This window comes from Typopeltis vanoorti, chromosome 4 (genome assembly GCF_054136105.1).
Source record: "Typopeltis vanoorti isolate ZY-2024b chromosome 4, IOZ_Tvanoo_1.0, whole genome shotgun sequence".
Taxonomy (NCBI): domain Eukaryota; kingdom Metazoa; phylum Arthropoda; class Arachnida; order Uropygi; family Thelyphonidae; genus Typopeltis; species Typopeltis vanoorti.
This window is the reverse complement of record NC_143552.1, coordinates 41,600,411-41,618,302: the sequence shown is the minus strand read 5'-3', so window position 1 is coordinate 41,618,302 and position 17,892 is coordinate 41,600,411. Positions and strand designations below refer to the sequence as shown.

At 35.3% G+C, this 17,892-nt stretch overlaps 1 protein-coding gene across 2 annotated transcripts in view; it reads right to left on the bottom strand.

Annotated features, from left to right (window-relative positions):
- BORCS7 (BLOC-1 related complex subunit 7) overlaps positions 1-17,892 on the bottom strand; it is a 93,684-nt gene that overhangs the window by 14,974 nt on the left and 60,818 nt on the right. For both annotated transcript variants that reach the window (XR_016548182.1, XM_090391102.1), the window contains exon 4: positions 1,018-1,038. Coding sequence is in view for 1 of the 2 variants with exons in the window: in XM_090391102.1 (XP_090247228.1) it covers positions 1,018-1,038 (21 nt within the window). In the remaining variant the exon portion in view is untranslated. The remainder of the gene's footprint in view (positions 1-1,017; positions 1,039-17,892) is intronic.

The following is a 17,892-nucleotide window of genomic DNA, read 5'->3' as shown; positions in this document are numbered from 1 at the left end:
AATGCTATAAACTCATTTCCTTTATTCCTAATGCTCCAGGCATTTGTATATAACAATTCTCTCTCATCTTTCCAGTCACTATCATTACACGAGGTCATCCTTACACACTTCCAATCCTAGCAACTCTAGTTCCCGTTCTAACACACCTGTCAAGGAAAATTGCTTCTCTAAATGTCTGTATTCTTCCATGTTCAAACACAAATCCAACTGTTGCATACAGCTCTCTTCTATTAACAAATGCACTCAAAGCATCTATATATTTCAAGCCACTCTTCCTACACATCCCCTTCATTACCCTACATCTCTACTATCCAGATAACGCACTCACCATCTTCCCCCTCACACACAGCTAAAAAGTCAAATGCTTTTGAGATCAAACAGAAACAATCCACGGAAGAACAGTATTTTTTTTATGAGTAACTATAACACTGCAAACTTTGAAGTTGATTAAAACCAAATATTCAATAGAGGTGCATTTTCTAATAAAGTTAACAATATTTTGATGATATTTTTCTGAATGCAATATGAGATTCAGGTTGTGGGGAAATAATATCCATTTTAAATTGAAAGAAAGTACAATGAATGAGAGTTTGAATTACATGAGATTTTACTCTAATTTTACTGTAATTAAAAAAAATGTATTTAAGGATTGCATTTAACTACAACATTCATTATTAATTAATGATGTTTATAGACAAGACTTATTGTAACATTCTAATGTTTTGTGTGTGTTAACATCTGAGGTTTGTGAATGACAAACTGGGGCATGAGTTTCATGACACTTTTGTATATAAACATGGAGGTAAAAATTAGTTAACAAATAAGAATAATGAAGTGAAGTGAATATCTCAACTTCGATTTTCTTTTCCTGAGTAGATAACTAATTCAAGATTTTGCTTTTTATCAATATTAGATTTGAAGCACAAGTATTGTACTTTTAAAACAAGAGGTGCTTTTTTTTTAAAAAAATGAATATTAGACATTAGGTATTAATAAATTTTAACACTTCTTTCCTACCTTTTTTGAATGGCATCAAGTCTGAAATGAAAAAAAAAAAAGCAGAATGAATGTCTGAACAAGTCACAAAGATTTTAAAAGCAAAACTATTTTCAGTGATGAGGGAAAATATTTCCAAACATTTTAAACATAAGAATGTCTCATGAAGCAAACATAACATACATTTACAAGTAACAGTGAGCAACTTCCATTACAGTAAACTCAAACTATCCAAAAGGTCTCACTCCAAGTTCCATAGTGTCAATGTATTCCTAAAGGAAATTGATTATACAAAACTTTCCACTATAGCAAGCTATTCCTTTAGTCCTTATGAGTTTACTAAAGTGAAAATTGCCATTGTATTTAATTAATAACATGGAAATAGTTGATACATGATTAACTATTTTTTTTTTTAAATTACTACTTGCAATTTCTGTTCAGCTTTCAGTGATTTTACATTACCTTTCCAATTATTTAAAAAAGAGCATTTTTAAAACTGAATTACTGTGTAAGGAAATTATTATGCTATTAAGGAGTCATTTATACAGAATTTCTTTATTTTATTTTTAATGCGGCATCCACAAGAGGCGCGCGCACACACACACACACACACACTGTCTCTCTCTCTCGATGTATCCTGATGTACCAAATTGTGTTCTTACCAAGTATTAAAGAAAAATTGCAAGTGTTCATATCCAATGACTTTAAACTTAATTCTTTTTAGAATCCAGGAAATTATTGAACTCAAGGCCAATTCAAAATATATATCTATATATACAGGGTGGTTCAAAATTCCATGTACAAACTTTGAGGGGAGGTAGAGAACTTTTAAATTCAACCATATTCACATAGGAAAGCATGACTGGAAAAGCCACTGAAAGGTACTAACAGGGACACAAAAATACAGAAATAACACAAGGCAGTAAGTAGTGTAAAAAACTTTATTAGGCGTAATTGAACAGTTCAATAGTAGTTGGATACATAATATGGTAAACGAGGTGCATGTCTACCATCTCAGCGTTCGTAAAATGACGTCGAAAGTTTGAATGAGGAAGCCCCAATTGCTCACCTGGAGCGCTGCCGAACAGTACCACCTATTACTTTTGGGTGCGTTTCCAGTCATGCTTTCCTATGTGAATACAGTTGATTTTGATGTTCTCTACCTCCCCTCAAAGTTTGTAAGTGGAATTTTAAATCACCCTGTATATTTAATAAAACTAAACAAAACTATATACAAGCCCTTCTAAATTATAAACTACACTTTGAGATTTTCTTAACCTTCAGGGGATAAATTCATTCATGCACTAAATCATTCTATTATTAGATTGTTTTATATATAATTATCAGTCTATCAGACTGAGCATTTTAATTTTTCACAAATTCATACAAAATAAATAAATGTTCATCAGAGTTCTTTATCATGGTTTTTTTTTTTTCAAATGTATAATGCCCTTTTTTTTTTTGCTCCTTAAGTTCCATTGGGCTATGCAGCATTTCCTCATTTAGTGCGTGTGTGTGCACGCTTGCACACACACACACGTTGATCCATTCATCTTCAATCTGTCTCACTGAGTATTGTCTTATCTCGGGTAATGTAATTATAAGAAGTACAATTACAGATTCTTTACCAGAGAAGACAGTTTCATTTGATGGAATATAAATAACTTATCAAAAAAGTAATAATGCTCTTGTTCTGAAACTTGACAGTTTCAGATTGTCTAGTTTCTTGGGACACAAAAAATTATCTTCCCATTTTAGCATTTCTTCAAGCATTATAGAACATTTATTTAATATCTCATTTTCATTTCTTTACAGTATTGATCCATTAGTCATAGGATTCACATTGTTAAAATTTCTTTTTGGAATCACCCATCTAACACATTGCAAATTAAAGATGCCAAAAAATTATATTCTTGATTTCATCCTTTAATCCAAGTGTTTCATGAGTGAAGTCACTTCAAGACTGGGCTATGGAGGCTAATGATTTCACATCAATTGCATTAGTATTCTATAATGCAATGCACACATCCTTATAGACATGTATAATGCTATGCATTATAGGAAGGGGACACTACCCAGACTGGTTTTGACCTTTATTGAGGTGAAAAAGTAAAGGAGTGAGTGCTCATCATAGGCCTGGAGTAGTTAGTACAGGGGTGCAAGAGAGCCTGATAGCATTAGGAGAAAGAAAAGACAGATAAAAAGATAAAGAAAAGGCCTCAGCTCTTTTATATCATCATATAGCCAAAGGCTATCAGTTGTCCTTTTTTACCAATCTCATAGATGAACAACCAAAAGACTAATTGAAACTAAAGTGAAAGATGACTGATACCCAGTTAGTTAGCCTTATCTGAGTTAACTGCCTTGAGTTGGCCTTCTCTGTCTGGGATTGCTCTCCAGTCATCATTGCGACTGACTATAAGATCACATTGAATTAAAAGGTTGGAACCATTTAAAAACCTCTCATAGCAAAAACACAGAATTTTATCTTCCCTGGTGAATACTGCATAATGTGGATGGTCTACACCACCTAGCCAAAATTTTCACATCTAGAATGCCTCTTACTAAATGCAAAAATCGTCTGACTGAACAATAAAATTTCCACAATACAATATTATAAAGCATTTGGGTGTCATATCGCTGGTTTTCAAATCCATGTTTCTTTCTAACCTTCCATAAATGGTATTTTAATTCATTAATTATAAAATTCAAAATTCTCTTTCCATTGCTGACAGGTGGTGGATACTATAAAAAAAAAAAAAAAAAAAACTGCTCTGTTGTAAGTAATGGAATGCACAACACATTACATAATCTGTTCCAAATACGCAGGACATGAGGGCAGCTGTAGAATGCATGTTCTACTGTTTCCAATCGATAACAGATATCACAGATTGGATCTCCGATGTTAAAGTACCTCCATTTGATGGTATTGACTGGAAGGTGGACATGCAATTCTCCAAGCAAGATCCCTCCTGTTAGGATATCCTTGGAACTTCAATAAGTTATGAAACAAAGTACTGTTGTCAGTACCCAGCTGTGGATGTTTGCAGCGAAAAAGATTAAAGATTTCTTTATACCAAATTTTATTAATGGAAACAATGTCAATGCCAAAGTGTTGTAGCTGTCTTAGAGTTAAGAACAGAGTGTTGTAGTATTCAGGAACAATCTCAGTTTTTGGACCTTTACAATCATTTATTCCAAACAGGAGAACATGTTCAGAAGGTCTGCACATTGGTCTGCAATATTTTATGGATTTTTAAGACTGTATTGCTAAATAACAGAATTTTAAGACTGGAAGCCCAAATCCTCCATGCTTCTTTGATAGTTGAAGAAATTCCTTTTTAACTTCTTGGTATCAGCTGGACCAAAAAAATTGCACAGGCTTACTATATATTTGCTTTTTTTCAGCATCTGTGATGTCTGTAATATTTATTATGTACAACAAAGCAGGAAAGATTATGGTTTTGAGTACTATGGCTTCAGAAGAAAAGGAAAGTGACCCTATTTTCTAGTCTTCTAAGGTTTCAAAGTTCTTGTATATAAGTTAATTTTGTTTTCTTTTCTTTTAGTGTTACACGGTAATCAGCATTCATTTTTGAAATTATGGATTCTACAACCGTGTTAAAATAACTCTTTATATTATCCCGACATTTCGATCTTCATATCAAGATCATCATCTGGAGCATACATAAATATACAAGACAAGCTGCATTACATTTCAAACTGAAAGCTAGAGAAACAATGATTTGATCACATGCTACTCACTGGCATGACCTCTAGTGGGGAAAAAAAAAATCAAGCTAGATTTAATTTATGATTACATGAATAAACATTCTTGCTTACAGATAGTTTTCCTTCCAGTAACAGTGATGTCCTATTTCTATTATTACAATTGTTATTTTTGATTTAAAAAACTATTTATAAATTACAACATGAATAGCCATTCTTTCTTATAGATTTTTTCTTTAACAGTGATGTTCTATTTTTTTAATATTAAAATTGTTATTTTAGATTGAGAGCCTGGATTTTCTACAGTCCTATTTATAGTTGTTCTTAGAGAGGAAGGATTCGTGGGACGAATACATGGCTTCCATATGTATGGGATTTTTAGGCCATCGTTATTGTTTAAATTGGGGTGGTTGATAATGATCTCACAGGCTTCCTGTTGTCAGTACACCACCACCAAACTTGTATATAAGTTCTTGAATTGGTAATATTGGGTAAGTGGAGAAGAGAATTCCAAGTATAATGAGGGGTTCTTTCTTAGGGGTTCGTCTAAAAGAAATGCCTCCAAGATCCCACTTTCCAAAAATTTTTAATTTTTGTCTTGTCTACATTAGTATTTAATCCACTGATCTTGTTGAATTTTTCCAAAATACCAAAAAAGATATATATGAAATCATTATCCTTCAAAGTGCCCACATCATCATCATATGCTAATACCTTATTTTCCTTCATAGTTGAAGGAACTGTTATTCCTCGTACAGCATGCCTATTGTCGACTTCTTGTAACAAAGGTTCAAGGACCAATGCAAAGAACAGTGGACTAAGAGGACAACCTTGCTTGACTCCTTTTGGAATTTTGACTGGGTCTGACAGGAACCCATTAACTAGGAGGCAGGTAGTTGAATTGGCATAGGCTCCCTCCATATCCTAAACAGATAGCAGCTTTTTACCTCAGTGGGAACCACACCCAGAGGTGATGCCAAGGTTGATGTAATGTAGAAGTCATATTTCCATATACAAGTAGCCAAAAGGCATCATACATTATTACTAAAATACGCTGGATTAGAGATGGATGTTGAAATTTTTTTTTTTTTTTTTTACTTTGTTATACTATAAATCAAAGATGCCAAGAAATTATATTCTTGGTTTCATCCTTTATCCAAGTGTAAGCAAACAAAATTAATGCGTGAAGTAACTTCACGACTGGGCAACTCGTATATAGAGACTAATGACTTCACATCACTTGTGTAGCTCAACGGACTAGAGCAGTGGAACGGAAATCCAAAGACAATGGTTTGACTCTAGCTGTCTGCCCTGCGAAATATTTTCGAGTTTTCATTTTTCAAGTGTTAAAAAAAGTTATTATTTTTATTATTTATTTTATAAATGAATGTCGAAACTTCAGAGAAAATAAATTTTTAAAAAGTTAAAATTGTTTCATAAAGATTGACTAATGGGGTGCTTAAGAGTCAAAGCTGTATAACTGAGAGGAGACCTCCACATAGCCATTAAAGGAATGCGGAGAACCGACCAGGGCTTCTGACCTAATGTCCAATCCTCACCTTCTCGTGGTGCGCCCTGTTGGGTATCTACTTTGATACTGAACGAACGAGGATGGGCTGGCAATTTGGGATTTAGCCGACCAAATTGTATTCTTATTGGTTAAACCAAAATAAAAAATGATGGTACAACATGACAAAATTTCATGACGGCTGGGGTGTCGCCCGGTTAAACAAGGCCCCCGTTGTTTTCGCCAGGGAACCAGGGCGAACAGCGAAAAGTCAGCTACTGGAACAAATCTGAAAACAAACCCCAACTCAACATCACCAGAGTTAAAGATCGGTACTATCAACGTAAGAAGCCTGAATGGCAAAGAAATGGAGCTAGCTGAGGAATTAGATAAGTACCAGATCGACATAATAGGGGTGACTGAAACAAAAAAGACCAAAACTGGTGAGATCTTTCGGAGCAATAAATACAAAATGTTATATTCAGGCAATGACAATCAAGGAAAAGAAGGAGTAGCCATAGTATTCAACACAAAATACGAGGCTAATCTTCTTGAATGGCAGTCAGTCTCAAGTAGAGTAATGTGGGCAAACATGAGAATGGGGAACTGGACAATGAGACTTATTTGTGCCTATGGTCCCACAGAAGGTTCTACTAAGGTAGAAGTGGAGGAATTTTTTGAGGCTTTAGAAAAAGCAACTGACACAATGAAAAAGGAAAAGGTGGTCATTGTTGGGGATCTAAATAGTAGAGTAGGAAATGATTGTGAGACATACAAAAATATTTTGGGAAAATTTGGAGAAAAGAGCAAAGCTAATAATAATGGCAAATATCTGTTGGATTTCTGCTCAGGACATGGACTGGTTATTACTAACACCATGTTCCAACATAAAAATGTGCACAAATTCACATGGAGAGAAGAGGCTAGGAATAAGAAAAGTCTCATTGACTATGTTATTGTTGATAGTGATGTTTTCTCCCTGGTGCAGGACACCAGAGTGTACAGAGGATTTGAAATTGGAAGTGATCACTATTTAGTCTTGAGCAGGATAAAATTGAATTTCATATTGAAAAGAATAACATGTAAGAAAGTTTTAAAGCGAATAAAAGTTGAGCAGCTCTCAGATGTAAACTGTAGACTAAAATACAGAAATATTATTGAAAAGAAAATGAAAGAGTTTGAGAACAGGAATCAAACCTTGGAGATTCAGTGGCAAACTCTGAAGGAAACATTGATTGATTCTGCCAGAGAGGCATGTGGTGAGGTTGTGTGCAAGGATAAAAAAATCAGAACTCCCTGGTGGACACAGGAAGTTAAAGAGGCAGTGAAGGAAAAGAAGAAAGTATATCAAAAGTTCCTGGCAAATAAGTCAGCTTTTACTCTTACAGAATACAGAGACAAATGTAAGAAAGCTAAACAGTGTGTAAAACTAGCTAAACAAAAGTCATGGGAGGACTTTGGCAAGAATATAGAAAATAAATATCAAGAAGGTGGCAAAATATTCTGGAGGTTGTTGAAGAAGCTTAGGAATGGAGGAAAGAGTGCTGTAAAAGGAATTAGAGATGATAAAGGTGAAATGAAAACAGGAGAAAAAGATATCCTTGAAGTATGGAGTAATTACTTTGAAAAACTGCTAAATGAAACAAGCAGTGATGACAGCACAGTGATAAAAAACACTGACCAGGCATGCAGTCAGGAATACATATCCATACTTGAAGTAGAAAAAGCCATCAAAGGCTTGAAATGTGGAAAGGCAGCAGGAGTAGATGATATTCGACCAGAAATGCTGAAGTATGGTGGTATAAAAGTCTTACAGTGGCTGCACTGCATAGTTCAGAAAGCCTGGACAGAGGGATGAATTCCCGATGATTGGAGTAGAGCTCTCATAGTACCCATATATAAAAAGGGAAATAAAACTGAATGTGAGAATTACAGACGTATTTCCCTACTGAGTGTTCCTGGCAAGATCTATGCAAGTATACTTGAGAAACGGTTGAGAAGAATTGTGGAAGAAAAGCTTGGTGAAGAACAAGCAGGATTCAGGCCAAATAGAGGCTGTCAGGATCAGATCTTCACTTTACGACAAATAGTCGAAAAAACATGGGAATATAACAAAGATCTGATTTAAGTTTTGTCGATTTGGAAAAGGCATATGACAAGGTGCCAAGAGAGAAGCTATTCAATACGCTGCAGTTATATGGTGTCAATGGGGCATTATATCAAGCAATACTTAGTCTTTATTTGAGTTGTGAGTCAGCAGTTAGAATTGAAGGAAGTACAGGAAGATGGTTTAATGTTAAATCTGGTGTGAGACAAGGATGTACATTATCCCCTCTGTTATTCATTATCTATATGGATCACATTATGAAGGAATGTGGTATTAAACCTGATATCAAAATTGGAGATGTTAATGTCAGCTCTTTGCTTTATGCGGATGATGTTATACTTCTAAATAAATCCGCTACAAGTCTGCAAGATTCTCTGACTAAATTGAATAGCTGTTATGAAGGTCAGCAATAAAAAGACAAAGACAATGAAAATAGGCAGAATCATTGAAAATGTCAACTGTGTTGTGAATGGAGAACCTGTGGAACAAGTAAAACATTTCAGCTACTTGGGCACAATTTTTACTGAAGATGGTAAACTAAATATAGAAATAGACAACAGAATCAGCAAAGCTGGTATCGTGGGAAGTCAGTTGAATAAATTCATATGGAATAAGAAAGAAATTAGTCGGAACACTAAATTAGCTGTATACAAGACTGTTCAAACCAATTTTAACTTATGGATCTGAGAGCTGGGTCAGAAGTAAAACACTTGACCAAAGACTAGAGACTGCAGATATGAGAGTCCTGAGAAAGATTAGAGGCGTGAACAGATGGCATCAATGGCAATATCTTATTAAAAATGAGGATATTAGGAAAGAACTTGACATTGTCTGCATCCAGGAATGTGTTAGCAGAGCTAATCTCAGGTGGTATGGTCACTTAAATAGAATGGGCGAGGAAAGATTAGCAAAACAAGTGTTCTCTGCCAGGTTGGCAGGAAAACGACCCAGAGGAAGACCAAGATATAGGTGGATTGATACGGTACAAAGTGCCTTAGATGATAGAAATATAAGATCTGATAATGTTGGAGTCTTGACAAGTAATAGACTGATTTGGAGGAAAATTGTAGATAGGAAGTTAGTAATGATGTAATTTTTTCATGTAGTACTGTCGTATCCTGTACACCCCTTGAGGGTACATGGCAGGAATTTGATGATGATGATGATGATGTGATTGACTAATAGAACCTATAAATATAAACACATAAAAGTCAAAGAAAAATCATAAATTTTATTTTTTACAAAGTAAACATAATATGTACTATACATATAATGACATGATCAAAACATAATACGTTTTCAATAAAGACAGACACTGAAAAAAATAAAGATACAGACAAGACATTAAAAATAATAACAAATTAAATAAGAACTACTGATAAATCCAGAAAAAATATAAAATACATGTTTATAAAAAACAGGTATATAAAAGACAAAAATATTTTTAAAAAATTAAGAAAGAAATACCTTAAAAACTTATTTATGTATCAAAGAAGGGAAAACATCGGTATTTCTAGTCAGATGCACAAAACTTTTCGCGTAGCATATAGATTTTATAATTTTCATTTACCGATATTCATACAATTATTATTTATTTATATAAATATTCTGCTCTTCTTTGTTTCATATGAGCAAATTTTTTGATTACTTTATGATTAAACTGTTTAATTTCTTGTAAATAATCCTTATGAATAGATAGTACGGCTAGAGCATTCAACCGATCTTGCCCTGTCGAATTTCTTAAAAGTGTTTTAATACATTTTAGGGTGCTAAAACAACGTTCGGCATCAGCTGTGGAGACAGGTGTCACTAAAACAATTTCAATTAATTTTGACACTTCAGAAAAGATATCGACCAGTTTATTGTCTTGTATGAATCGTGATAAGGCATTGATGTTGGGTATATCACTAAAAGTAGTATTTTCATACATAACAGTTAATTCCGATATCAACTTGTCTTCACTTAACAGTGGATAATTTCTTTTAATGTTTATTGTGTTCTCTAGAAAAATGTTGTCTATTGAAATTGAAATTTTTAGGGTCTACAATAAATAATGATTTAAATATTTCAAAGCTTCTGAATCTGTCACTAATTATTTTGTTGCAGGCTTCTTTAGTATCTTCTATCAGTAATTCATCTGTCGTGTTGTGTCTTTTAATTCTTTTTTCAGGTATTTCCTCGCGATCGTCTGGAACTCATGCAGGAATAAAATCGGCGATGCAATTCCGTACGAGATTAATGGATGATTCAAATTTATTGAATGCTTCTTTGATAGTGATATTGTTGGTTTTATTAGATTGCAATATGTTGTAAAGTACATTGACATGTTTTAAAATTGAATAAAAAAAAAGATAAAAAGAAGTTGAACTCAAAATCTTCCAACAATTTTTTGAATCCAACCGATTCCCACATGCTTTTGTCATCCCATTCTTCTTCGTTTATGATTTTGTTAAAACATTCCAGAAGCTCTATTTTATTCTCTTTTATACAATTCACTATCTTGGAATGAAAATTCCATCGTGTTTCACAAACTCTTGGTACTTGTGTTTGGCTAATTTCGCGAAGCAAGTCATTTCGTTTTGGAGAGGGTGTGAAGAACACGGCAAATCCACTTAAAGTAGAAAAAAATGTTCTCATTCGCTTATTTGATGAACAGACTTTTTTAAAATTAAATTCAGCTGATGTGCATAACAGTGAACACAATGGGCATTAGGGTAAACGTCTTTCATTATACTTTGTACTCCATTTCGTGATCCGCTCATTACTGCTGCACCATCATAGGCCTGTGCGATCAATTTTTCGTTGAGACTAAAAGATTTCAGTTCTTCTTTTAACACATTTGTAAGTCCTATCAAGAACATCAATAAACACTAGAAATCTTTCAACTGGTTGAGAATCTTTTAGGTAACACAAAATAATTATGAACTGCGAACAACAAGATACATCGGTTGTCTCGTCTGCTTGCAAGGAAACAAAACTCGCCTTATCAATTTTACTTTTAATTTCTTCTATATATACTTTATACATGCAGTCTAAAATGTAATTTTGGTTGGTTTTTGAAGTATTTTTTGCTACTTTTGAATTTTCAAGATGATCGTTTAAAACACTATCTAATGTAGCTGTGTATGAAACCATATCTAAAAACACTCCTAGATTGTTCGAATCGATGGTTTCGTCATCCTCTTAACGGCAGTTCGTGTACACCACAAAATTTTATGCAGTCTATGATCCTCGATAAAGTATGACTATTTTTGTCAACTAATTCATTATGTTTCTTTATATTAAGAGGACATCCAGTATCAATGGAAGATGAGATGTTAATTTTACCAAACATTTGAAATTGCACCGCATAGTTTATATGAATTTTACTGGATTCATGTTTTTGTATTCGCTCAGAAAGATGTTTTAGGTCTTTACAGCCACTGAGTGTCCACAAGCTCTCACCACCAAATAAAACACAATATAAACAGAACAAAGATTTTTTTTCATCACTAACACTAAGTCGTTATTTCTTAAATCATGGCTTAGTGTTAGTGATGAAAAAACCAGGTTACACAAAATGTTCTTGTTTTTTTACCATCTTTTTGAGTAATACGCACATCTCGGGGTTGGTATGCGTCAAGTCTTTTGATTTCAAATTTTTCTTCTAGACTTAATAACGAGAAACGTTTTTCCAATAAACTATCAATTTTGTTCATAGTTAAAATGTATTGTTTATGGACGTAATAAAAATTTAAATTTTAAAATAAATTATAACAAACAATGACAACAATAATTAATCACACTAAAAACAATAAAACAGATCAACAATGAGAATAAATAATAAGACAATGAAAGAATTGTGCTAGTTACGTACAAATGCAGTGACTGGACCAGACAAAACTGGCCCTAAGATAAGCGCTGCACCTGGTAAACAAGCACAATCGCTAGTGCATGTGCAATTCTCCACGGGTTTCTTTATATAATCAAATACATGCCTGTATTCTACACGTATAAAACAGAGCCAGCCACGGCTGGCCCCAGAGACCGTACTAAGTCGTATTATACAATATTGCCACAAAATACTACAGTAATTTTTTTTATTAAACAATAAAACATGTTAGAAACGGATCAAAAAAATAATAATTACAAGATCTTTTTTAAAACTACACTGGGCTAGTTATACAAATAGTGGGGCCCAGCCCCTATGGCCCTATAGACGAGCCACCCCTGGATCGCACATGACTTTGGATGGTCTCATTCTACAGTGATGACCATTTTGAAAAATAAGGATAAAATCATAGAGGCTGTGAAAGGATCTGCTTCCATTAAATCGATAATAGTGACGAAGCAATGACAAGGTCCTATCAGTGATATGGAAAAGCTACTTGCATCATGGGTAGAAGACCTGAACCAAAAGTGCATACCCCTTAGCACTGTAACCATAACTGTTAAGAAACTAAGTCTCTTCAACATGATGGAGAAAGCAAAACCCTATTATGACTACAAATTCATTGCTTCTTCCGGTTGATTCATGAGATTCAAGCAGCATTTTGCGCTGCATAATACGAAAATGTATGGGAATCTGCAAGTGCTGAGAAGGCTGCCAAGGAGTTTGTGGAAAAATTGGATAAAATTATTTGCCACTGCAAATATGGATGAGACGTCTTTGTTTCGGAAAAAAATGCCCGAGCAGACATTCATCCACAAAAAAGCTAAAATCTATACCTAATTTCAAAGATCTTAATGCCCATGTTACGATTCTGTTATGGATAACGTGGCTGGATATAAACTGAAACCATTGATGATATATGCCACAGTGAGAATCCACGAATCTTCAAAAACATTAGGAAGCATACCCCCAGTTCATTATCGGAGCAATAAGAAGTCGTCGATGACTCAAAAATTGTTTGAGGATGCTTTAATCAACTGTTATGCGAGTGAAATAAAAAGCTATTGTGTGAAAGAAAATGTAGAATTTAAAATTTTATTAATTCTAGATAATGCTCCAGGTCTTATAGCAGTGATCTTCACCAAGTTCAAGGTCATGTTTCTCCCACCAAACACTACTTCATTGATCCAACCGATGGATTAGGAAGTTTTTGCAGTGTTTAAGGCTTATCTAAGGAGAACTTTTTCACAAGCCATTTCTGCTAAAACTCTCATGCATTTCTGACTCTCATGCAATTCTGGAAAACATTCAATATTTATCATGCTATTAAAAATATTGCTGTGGCTTGGAACGAAGTGATCTTTCAATGACATATGGGTGGCATATGAAAAAGACATTAAAAAGGTTTGTGCATGATTTTGGAAGTTTGTAATAGTGTGCCTAGCAAACAATCTGAATCTCGAGGTGAATGATGACATAATTCAACTCATAGAAAGTTCTCCTGAAGAATTGAACAACGAAGAATTGATCAAACTGAAGGAACAACTGTTGCACAAGAGGAAAAACGAGAAGGAAGGGGGGGGGGGGAAGAGAAACAGGAAGAGGTAGTTAAACAATTCATAGTGAAGGGGGTCTTGCAGAAATATTCTTTGCAGTTAGCGATGTTCTCAAAATGGCTGAAGACATGGACCCCAATGTTGAACGCTACTTAAGAAAAAAAGGGATAAGCAGTCATTGGGCATTTTCATCAAAAAAAAACAAAGGTTACACCAGAAGAGCCACAGCCTGATCATTCACACAGGGAAGGTAACGAAGATGTGATTGTGGAGGAAGATTTGGTTGATTATTCTCCTGTTTTATAGTGGCGGTAACACACAGTATACTTATTACGGTTAAGTCCCTAACCCCTATAACTCTGTTGATTTAATGTATCGACTTAAGTCCTGCCGGAAAGAATGGAACCCGACCGTAAGTTGAGGGATGACTGTACTTGGAAAAGAACTTGATCAAAGCTAAAATGGCATGTAATTAGGAGGCTGAATAGGAAGAACCAATAATTGAACATATTGATACTTATCATTAAAAAATAAATAAAAATCCATAATGGGGGGGGGGGGAGATATTAAACAGACTAAGAATTAAAGAACAAAACAAACATGAAACGTGATACATATATGGTAAGAGAGCAACATTACAACAGTTATCTCTGTTCCACATCTGATGTTTTAAAATAAAATGACCAGCAGACCATTATGTTGTGGGATTGCTTATGTTGGGAGCTACAGCTTGTGTATTATTATTATTGTATAGACACCTCAGTGGAGTCCAACACTCATTGCAGGAAACCCAAACTATCCACACGATCTATCATACTCCTCCTTTAACCCATTAACAGATAAAGCACTCACAACTCACTCTGGCAACCCATTCCACTCATTCGCAACTCTCCAAGCAAAAATCTAGTCTTCACACCCCCTACTAACCACACTTTAATTCAATTTCCAGATATGATATCTTGTTGTTGCTCCTCTAGCCAATCCATGGGCTGAAACATTTCCCCTGCATCAATCCTATAAATCCTTTAACCACGCTACCGGCCAAGACGTATATATGCATCCAGGTTACCATGGATGCGTATATGGATGCACAATCATTACCATGGATGCACAACTCACTCTGGCAACCCATTCCACTCATTCGCAACTCTCCAAGCAAAAATCTAGTCTTCACGCCCCTACTAACCACACTTTTATTCAATTTCCAGATATATCTTGTTGTTGCTCCTCTAGCCAATCCATGGGCTGAAACATTTCCCCTGCATCAATCCTATAAATCCTTTAATCACGCTACCGGCCAAGACGTATATATGCATCCAGGTTACCATGGATGCGAAGTGCACATTAAAATTGTAATACCATTGATATTACATTGAAATATATGATGGATACGAAGCGTATGAGGATGCGTATTTGATCCATGATGGCCAGTAAGGTGGTTAAGTAACTTAAATGTTTCTATCATATTCCCTCTTTTTCTTCTATCAACTAACTTCTGCAATCCACACACACCCTATATCTATCCTCATAGGGAACATTCCATAGACCACTCACCATCTTGGTTGCTCCCCTCTGAAATTTTTCCACCAATTCCTCATCCCTCAAGAAACACAGAAGACCAGACTTGAGCACAGTAATCCAGATGTGGATGTATCAAGTACTTGTTAACATGTTCTTCAAGAGCCAAGTAATCTTATGAGCTACCTTCACAATATGTACTCTAAATTTTAACTCTAAATCTACCACCACCCCTACATCTCTAGCTTCATCTATTTCCTGGAGTACAGTGTCATCAATGTGATACACAGCATATAATCGATTTATCCTAAAATGCATAACTTTACATTTCTCCACATTAAACTGATATCCATTATTTTTTGCCCATACTGACAGCCTATTTAAATCGCCCTGCAAGCTCCCCCACATCGCCTTGATTAACTATTACTCTACTTAATTTCGTATCATCAGCAAACAACTGAATATTTCCTATATCATTTATGTACAAATTAAACAGCAATGGTCCCAGCACTGTGCACTGGAGCACACTATCAGTCAGATATTTTCGCCTAGATTCTACCCCTCCATATACCGCTTTTTGATATCTGTCCAGCAGTTACCCTTTTATCCACTTAACCAGTGTCATATCCATTCCCATTTATTCTACTGTAAAAAGATAGTAAATTACTAAGACCGACACTTCACAAAGCCATGTTGCCCCTTATACAGTATTATACTTTTATCCACCGATTTTTGTATTCTCTTTTTGATCAATTTTTTAAGTACTTTTACCACCACTCCTGAGACCAGTCTATAATTTGTTACTGCAGTCTTAGAACCTCCCTTAATGCAAGGGAATTATTTTGCCCACTTGCCACTCCCATGGAACTCTACCACAGCTAAGACTTAAATGAAAGTGATTAGTCAATGGCACTGCCAGTTCCCTTGCACATTTTCACAAAACTCGAGCTGATCAATTTTTTAAGTACTTTTACCACCACTCCTGAGACCAGTCTATAATTTGTTACTGCAGTCTTAGAACCTCCCTTAATGCAAGGGAATTATTTTGCCCACTTGCCACTCCCATGGAACTCTACCACAGCTAAGACTTAAATGAAAGTGATTAGTCAATGGCACTGCCAGTTCCCTTGCACATTTTCACAAAACTCGAGCTGCTATCCATTTAATCCCACAGCGGTATTTACACCGAGATTCGGCAATATCTTAAGAATCTCCAATTCATCTACCTCTGTGTCCCGCATTAGTGTCTGTCACTTATGTTAAAGCAGTAACCTCACTAGGATGCCTTGCAAAGTGGTCACTCAATAACTCGACTATTTTATCTGCGTCTGTTACCTCATGACCATCATCACTCATTAATCTTCCAACGTTAATCTTCCATAGTCATTCTTCCTCTTACCATAGTTGAAATCTCCCATAATAATTACTCGATCTGTACTCATTATACTAATTTACTGATGCATGTCTTCCAGATCATCCATGGAACTCCCTGGCCTATAGCAACTAACAAATGTATATTTTGTCTCCCGCATTAATCTCACACCAGACTGCTTCAAATGAACAGTCACCCTCCCTCCTATCTCCTATTCTTTTTTGGCTATAATTTACTATCATCAGCAGTACCCCCCCCCCCGCCACATCCTATCTTCTCTATCTTCTCTGAAAATACTAAACCCTTCATATTCTATCCTTGTAACTTGTAACAGCTAATGGTGTACCATTAGCTATTAGCCAAGTTTCACTAATGTTTATAACTTTTGGAGGGGTTGCACTAACCAATGTCAAAAACTCCTCCTCCTTGTTTCTGATACTTATGGCATTAGTATATAGAAACTGCAGCATTCCTTTAGGCCCTCATCCACTTTACTTGCTGAATTGACCAACCTATTCAATATTTTTGCTTGAGAGACGAGATTTCACACTTGGTAATTCTCACACTGACTCGCTTCATGGGTGCCCTCATACACAAACTCACCTGCTTCCATCCAAATTGTTAAGTTTTCCTGAATTTGCACCTCAACATGCTTGGTGATAAAAAGCTCTCTCGCTGTCTAGACACCTAACACCAAAACCATTTTGATGCAGTCCATCAGCATTGTGCAGATCCTTCTTTCCATCAAAAACAGATCATAGATCCAAATCCTACATCATTCCTTCTGCACAACCAATGTATAGACTCATTAGCTAGCAACATTCTTCTCCTCAGTTCGCCTTTATCATAGCGTGGTAGGAGACTTACAATCTTCACCTTCTCGCTCTTCACTTTTGCCTCTTCTGCTTTACATCTTCTCTTATAGAATACTTCTTGCCTCTCAAATCATTTGTGCCAACCAAGACAATCATCTCCTTCGACTTACCTTTTTGCATCCAGTTGGTGTGACAAATCGTGAATTTTTATAGTTTCTGTATCCGGTTTTGAAATGATGTTGGATTTAACATCCACTTCATATATAATTTTGCATTGCCGAAATAAAGCCCTTGGCTTTTTATTTTAGTAAATACTTTACACACCAACTGAGAGTTCGCTTACGGAAAATACACTTCTCCGACGCTTCGAGTTCCCTAGTACTGAGAGTTTTTGCTCTCTTAGGTTTCTGCCTAGTCTCTG